The sequence below is a fragment of the Paramisgurnus dabryanus genome, chromosome 5 (assembly GCF_030506205.2).
Source record: "Paramisgurnus dabryanus chromosome 5, PD_genome_1.1, whole genome shotgun sequence".
Lineage (NCBI taxonomy): Eukaryota > Metazoa > Chordata > Actinopteri > Cypriniformes > Cobitidae > Paramisgurnus > Paramisgurnus dabryanus.
This window is the reverse complement of record NC_133341.1, coordinates 29,779,895-29,787,343: the sequence shown is the minus strand read 5'-3', so window position 1 is coordinate 29,787,343 and position 7,449 is coordinate 29,779,895. Positions and strand designations below refer to the sequence as shown.

At 38.9% G+C, this 7,449-nt stretch overlaps 1 protein-coding gene across 1 annotated transcript; it reads right to left on the bottom strand.

The window, feature by feature from the left end:
• Positions 1-868: 868 nt before the first annotated feature.
• xbp1 (X-box binding protein 1) lies at positions 869-3,570 on the bottom strand. The gene is given in 6 exon segments (XM_065250847.2): positions 869-1,856; positions 1,967-2,074; positions 2,077-2,133; positions 2,307-2,423; positions 2,521-2,617; positions 3,200-3,570. Coding segments are annotated over 6 exon segments (1,176 nt in total). The 5' UTR covers positions 3,424-3,570; the 3' UTR covers positions 869-1,283.
• Positions 3,571-7,449: the final 3,879 nt, after the last annotated feature.

The window sequence follows — 7,449 nt, the reverse complement described above, 5'->3', positions numbered from 1 at the left end:
AATTTCTGTAGTACCATAATATGGATAAGCGCTCCGTGTAAAGCACATCTATTTAGATCGAGGAGAGCAGACTTTATCGAATACAGACAATTCCTGTTCCTTTAAACTTTACATGTTTATAGTGAAGCTCTTGTACACTTTAAAGGGACAGTCCACCTTTTTCGAAAATAGGCTTAATTTTCAGCTCCCCTACAGTTAAACTGATGCCAGTAACCATTTTGGTATAAATTCAGCCGATCTCCGGATCTGGTGGTACCACTTTTAGCATAGCTTAGCACAATCCATTGAATCTGATTAGACCATTAGCATCGCACTCAAAAATGACCAGAGTGTTTCGAGATTTTATTTTTTTTAAACTTGACACTTCTGTAGTTACATCATGTACCAAGAACGATGGAAAATTAAAAGTTGCGATTTTCTAGGCCGATGCGGCTAGGAACTATACTCTCATTCCGACGTAATAATCATGGACTTTGCTGCCATACCTTTTAGCATTGCTTAGCATAATCCATTGAATCCGATTGGACCATTAGCATCACGCTCATAAATGACCAAAGAGTTCCAATATTTTATTAACGATATTAAGCTGCACCCGAAAATAGTCCCTTGGTAACTTTTAATAGCTAATCAGATTCAATGAATTACGCTAAGCTATGCTAAAATTGGTACCGCCAGACCCAGAGATCATCTGAAAGGATTCCAAAACGGTAAAATCAATTGTTTAACTCGAGGAGAGATGGAAAATGGGCCGATTTTTTTTTTAAGTGGAGTGTCTCTTTAAAGAAAGTTGCACATGTCGAAAGAAGCAGATGCTTAAGCTTTGGCATGCCTTCAAAATCCACTCCCTACAGTCACAGACAGAGTCGTGTTGTGCAATGCAAAATTTTTAATGCAATATGATCGAGGAGAGCATTTACAATAAAATTAGGTTGTACATGAAGCATTAATTAGTCCGAAAAAGACAGATTATGATACAGAAGACTCTGAAAGAGAGAGATAAACAAATAAATAGTTTTCCATTTAAAACAATTACCCCCCCCCCCCCATTCTCTTTCCCCAACAAAAATACTGAGTTGCTCTTGAATTGTACTTCGAACCGCTACAAAATAAAAAAGTCTTTGCGCTCAAAACCATACAATACAGACCTGCAGTATTACAACAGAAGCCCTAAAGCAACGCCTTTGGTCTAAGAGGGATTTATACTCTTTTGTACATCATTATGAAGCACGTGGCACATACACTGATAAGAGCAAAGGCAAGCGAATTTTTGTACGCAATTTATTTTAGACACTGATCAGTTGGGGAAAGAGTTCGGAAGCAAACATGTCCTCCCAAGAGCTCTCAGGGCAGAGAGGGGATGAGATGTTGCTGAAAGGGGATGGAGATCTCTCGCATCCAGAGTCACTGTATGCATCTGTCAGGTACGAAACCTTCTCGTAGTCGTTGAAGGAAGAGACGTCAGACAGGAAGTCATCAACCACATTCGGATTCTCATCCGTCTCTGGGATGACCACTTCCTCCGGTTCGTCTTTAACGGAAACCGTTTGGACTTCAATTTCTTCATCGTCTGCGGAAAAAGCGATGGTGTCTGTAATCTCCTCGTCTTTTACTTCGCAAATGCTCTCCTCGCACGCCACTTCGGCGGGTTTCGTGTAAATGTGGTCAAAGTGGATCAGTTCATTAAGGGCTTCCAGCTTAACTGGTGCGGTCCCCAAAGATGCAGACGGGGAGGCAGGTATTTGCTCTCCGGCACCCCCATCCAGCAGTGGCTGCTGAGCTTCCTGAGCATCTGGGATCCCATTCTTGAGGAAGAGATCTGGGTCCAGGATGTCAAGAATACCAAGCAAGAGATCAGACTGCAGAAGAAAGGAAATGTGGAAAAATTAGATTAAACACAATTTGTTGTTGACCAATTCAGCTCAGTTTTAGCCTAAACAAGGAACGTTTCATCCACACTCATATTCACCTCATCATCTGTAGGGTCAGGGCTGTGAGTATCCATGGTGAAGTCTTCAGATTTGGTAACTGCTGGGCCTGCACCTGCTGCGGAGGCACACGTAGCCTGAGTGCTGCGGACTCAGAAGACCCGGTCACCAAACCCAAATCGCTCACTTTGGACTCCATCTCCTCAACCTAAAAGGGAGCGAGAGTGTTAGGAAGATGCACCCGTAGGCTTTATTTAAAAACTAAAGTGAATGTCAAAATGTAACTTTTCACTGCTCTATTCATTATTAGGTGAGGAATCAACCGTCCTTATCTATTTATTAGCCAACTGAGCTGTTGATGCGACAAGCAGACTGGTTTACCTCATCTTTTGTTTCCAGGGTATCCAACCCTAGTCTCTGTCTTAGCTCTTCATTCTCACTTAGAAGATCACTCATCTTCTCTCGCAACAATGTGTTCTCAAGGTCAAGTTTCTGATTCTGTTGAGGGGGAAAAGGCACTTAAAATCCTTGTTCAAAAAAAATATTCTAAGTTGATATGGTAGGTAGATGATAATCAACAATATCATCGTAGTACCTCGAGCTCCAGCTCCAAGACCTGCTGCTCCAACTCTCCCATCTTTGCCTTTTTTCTGTCTCTTGCTGTCTGTGCAGCAACTCTGTTCTTCAGTTTCCTAGAAATAAAAGCATTGCTATTAACAATCCATTTTCGGTAAAAAACAACAACAACTCCTATTGTCAAAGACTTTGCAGAAATATGCAGCACCTCTTACATCATTTTCTCATTTCTATACAGTTTTTATGTCTCTGTGCCTTTTATGTGTTGTTTGTAAATCTGCTTTGCAAACATGCTAAACAAATCTGAGGTAAACTTTAAATGTATTTTTTCAGGTTTACGAATTTACATATGTAAATGCTTATTTGTTTAATCTTAAACGGTCCAGCATTTTGGCACGTCAAACTGAGAAGGAATCTGCGCATGCGCAGTCCTGGCCACAGCCCTGCCACGCAAGCATATGTGGATATATGATTCAGAGGGGGAGGAACTGACCGGCAAAGCTCACGGATCTTGGCTTGGATTCAGATTTTCCATATGGACGTGTCATTGGGTTCATTTCTATCGTTTGTTTTAATGACGTGTCGAAATGTTTGTGCGTAAATAAAACACTTAAGGTAAAAACGTTAATGGCCATCCAGGTGAAATCACTCGTTACTAAATCTGTTAACACGGACTGGATTATATTAGATCCCCTTACCTTCGAAGTGCTTTCTCTTCTGGGCTCAGATGTGTGAGTCTCTGCCTCTTACGCATTGGTGGTCCGGAGTTGTTGGAGTCCGAATCAGAGGAGGCCTGGTTCGATAGCATGACAGATATGGAACGGCTGAATCCGCTCTGCGTCGCACCGGCCGAAGCGCTTTGTTTTCCCGATATCAGAAGGACTTTGTGTGCCCCTCCGACGCCTGCTGTTACCACAACCATACTTTATGCTTTTCTGTGTCAAGATCTGAGCGAAGATCCTGTTCAGGGGTGGAAAAATGTCCGAAAAATCGCCTTAATTCCCGTGTAACTTCCCCCTTACGATCTCTGAATATTGAAGAAGTGGAAGCGGTCGCGTTCTTTTTCTATCGTCGTGGTGCGACGCGATTGGCTATAGGGCGCGCTGACGTCACATGACGTCGGTTTTTCCTCCTTGGTCAAAATATCTGATGCAAGTTTCGAGTTATATGGAGGGCCACATTTTTGTTTGTCAACAAGTGAGATAATAAGACAAAAAATTAATAACCTTAATAAATTAAAAACGAAATCTATTGCAGAAATTCACTGCAACATTTTGAGTTTGAATCCCTTTAAATTTGGTCTTTTTCCCTTTAGTGTGTCTTTTGGAGATTATTATTATTATTATTATTATTATTTTAAATATTTTTGGTTTTTTGGGGAAGTGGCATCAAGGACCATTGCACTATTGTCTCAAAAGTCCATGCATTAATAAAAACGGTTAAACTGCAGTATAGTTGTTGGCCTATTATATTGTTCATCTTTTTCTAGATGTAAACTATTGTTGGCTCCTTAGACAAAATGTCAAATGCTTTCTCATTTGTAAATCACTTTGGATATAAAAGATCTGCTAATGGGTATATGCAAATGCAAAGTGTAGTGAATTGCAAAGAAATCACTTGAATTTCACTATCTGACTATTACAAGTGATTGCATCAGAAAACTCCTCTTAATCGTCTCATTTTTTAGGAAACAGCATCAATGGGTCAAAACCCCATTCATCTTTGTTGCTTGTGTATTCTGATCTGTACTATTTGAAGTATTTTATTTTGGCTTCAGTTGTAACAGGCTTATTGTCAAACATTTACTTGAGGGGAGATGTGGGTATGTGTTCAAAAGAGTAGCTGAATAAAGGAGAAACTTTTCATGTCCTAAAAATCCCTCCTGAAAGTGTAGGGAAAAAGGTTTGCTGGTTGGGCAACATAAATTTGCATAAAGTCAATAGAATGTTTGGAAAATACTTTTACATAAAATCTGCATACATAAATAAAGTTTCCTAAAATGTTCTTTGTGTGGTTTGGCTGTATGGTTCCTTTACCATTGACAGAAACTTTCTTTGCAGTGGATAAGGGTTGTACAGACTATAATAAGTAAGGAAAAAAATAAGCATACTAAAAGGTTCTTTGCGGAACCAAAAAAAGGTTCTTCTATGACATCACAGTGAAGAACCTTTCACAGCTACTTTTTTTCAGAGTATATGATTGGGTTTAAAATTGAGGTGACATTCCCTACCTAATGCATTTGTAGATGGCATAAAAATGGTATACGATCTACAGTTGGTCTCATCCTGTTAGTGGAGGAATTGTGTATTTAAGGTGTAGCCCTGGGTTACAGTTGTTGAATGTGAAGTCTGACACCTTAATTCATTAATATGGGTCCGTGTGGAGAGCAAACAGTGGCTATTTACCTTACACCCTACGAGCCGTTCAATCAACATTGTAAATCTAGATGTAGAATATAGCACTATTGGGTTTTTTTGGCCAAAAAAGATTTTAATGCTTTGCATGAAAATATAAAGGTTTGAGGGTTACGGATTAGAAAATACGGAAATTAATATAATAAAAATTATTAAATAATGAAATAGTGACAAAGAATGTACAGGCCTTTCATTTGCGCATGATGTCCCCTAATATATGCATCCAACCCTTATACTTGTTTGAAAAATAAAACTTAGCTCAATATATTGTTTATTTTTTAAGTATAACCCCTTGAGATGAACCATCTCATTTTCGAGGGGGTCCTTTACATTACAAAGAAACCAACATCATAATAGAAAATCATAATTAATATAAATACATCACAGGACTACAACAAACAAGATACATTGACATTCATATACACTCGTGCAATCGCATATTATTACACAGAAATTCTGCTTCTTTGTTTTTAAAGACACCAACCATAACAATGTGGTAGTCAAATTCGATCATAATGTTTTTCTCCATCAGCCGTGTTTTATGGCTTTTGAAAATGATTTAAACCCTTGTGGCATAGAAACTCGATTAAACCCGACCATGCCATACAAGATGCCAAAAATGAGCATTGGCCCGGAAGCTAGTTATTATATTTTTAAGTTTTAAAAATCAATATTTTTCTTACAAAATCACATCAGTTACCCTCAGAAAACCTTTATTAATTGCCTGGGGCCATGTGAGGGAATACATCTGTGAAGGATTGATGCATTTTGGGGGGCTTCAAAGTCAAAAGTTGTTCCCTGGTCCTTGTTTACTATCATTATAAAGCTTGGAAGAGCAAGGACATTTTTTAATATAAATATTAATTGTGTACATCGAGGATGACTTGAGGATGGGTTAATTTTTATGATTTTAAATTTATGATTACATTTATAATAAAATAAAACTGGAGCCCCCTGGCACCATCTCGTGCACCCCAAGGGGGGCCCACCCCACCAAAAAGAACCTTTTGTGAAACAAAATACATTATTGTGAGAAATACCTTATACCTTATTGTTATAATCTAAAACATAAAATTCTAACAATTTTCTCCCCAGAAACATAACGTCTGTATTCTTTGGTATTGTATTGTGCTATTTTGTTAGGGTGTAGGCCTATGTTTGTAGTGTCAAACAGAAATAGGGAAATGAAACATTAACTTCCGTACTTAGTTACTTTCATGCAGCAAATAGTTTCTCTACTAGTTTCCCTCTGTAGTACACCAATAGCTGGGACAGTCCCATGTGAAGCAGGCTCAGGTTAAGTGCACTATAATGGTGATAAAGAAACTGTGACCTCATCCACCTCTCTAATATCATGGGATTAACCCGATAGCCCTGCAGACTGTAACATCTTAAACATACATGTTTCAGTTGATTACATTCACTTTCCATCTTATGTGTTTTTAGTCTGTCCAGAAAGTCCACAGATAAACCCAAGACCACAAATCTGTCACATTGTCATTTCAATTACATATTACTTGCAAAGTGTCAGTGGTGAGTCCCTTAACTTGCCTGGTTTCCCTGAATTTTCATGGCTGATTCATTTTCATCTGCGATTAAGGAACATGCTGGGTTTGGGCAGAGTAAGTTGTTAGATATGAAATAACATGTGAGTTGGCAGATAACCCAGAGGATGATGAAACCGACCACCAATTTCAGTAAAAACTGACTCACGGCAAAGTTGTTGTGACATTCGTAAAGTTTGCCAATAGTTTGTGAGTTAAACTGACCGCTGAGGAAATTTAAATGCAGTGCCAATGCTGCCAACCTAATTATCATTAATTAGCATTACAATTTATTCACCAAGGCGCTTGTGTGCTTGACTGCAGTTTCGAGCCTAAAAATACAACAATGCTTAGCCTCTGAAATTCCCATAACACTATTTCAGTTACTTTAGAATCTCACTTGGTTTGCATAGGACTGCTACAATACAGGAAACGTTTTTTGCTGTGACATCTAATAAATGTTAAGTGCATGTTCCCTACCACATTCACCTCTTAACATTGCTGAATATCTATAATATCACTGGGGCACCTAAAGAGTTCATAGTACCTCAGAGGTACATATTGTATACACATCTTTACCTTAATGGTACATATTAGCAGTGTTCGAATTGATGGGGGGCTGGGGTGGTCCCGGACTCCTAGGGACCCCTATAAGGCACAAAAATATATTTATTGGGGGGTCCCCTGGTTTTTATTAAAATACTACGTGAACTTTAAATTCTTGTACTGCGCTGCCACAAAGCAATACTCTCCATTATTTGCCCCAGTTTCGGAATAAACTAATCCAAAATATGTCTCTCTAAAATAAATGTAAATTCTCAAGTGCGCCTTACACTGTTTTCTGGAGGAATTTACGCAGTTCTCTGGGTACTCTGGTTTCCTCCCACAGGCCAAAAACATGCAAGTTAGGCAAATTGGAGATGCCAAATTGTCCTTTCCCCAACTTGTGTATGGATTAACCAGTTATCGCCATGAATAGATGGTGGAATG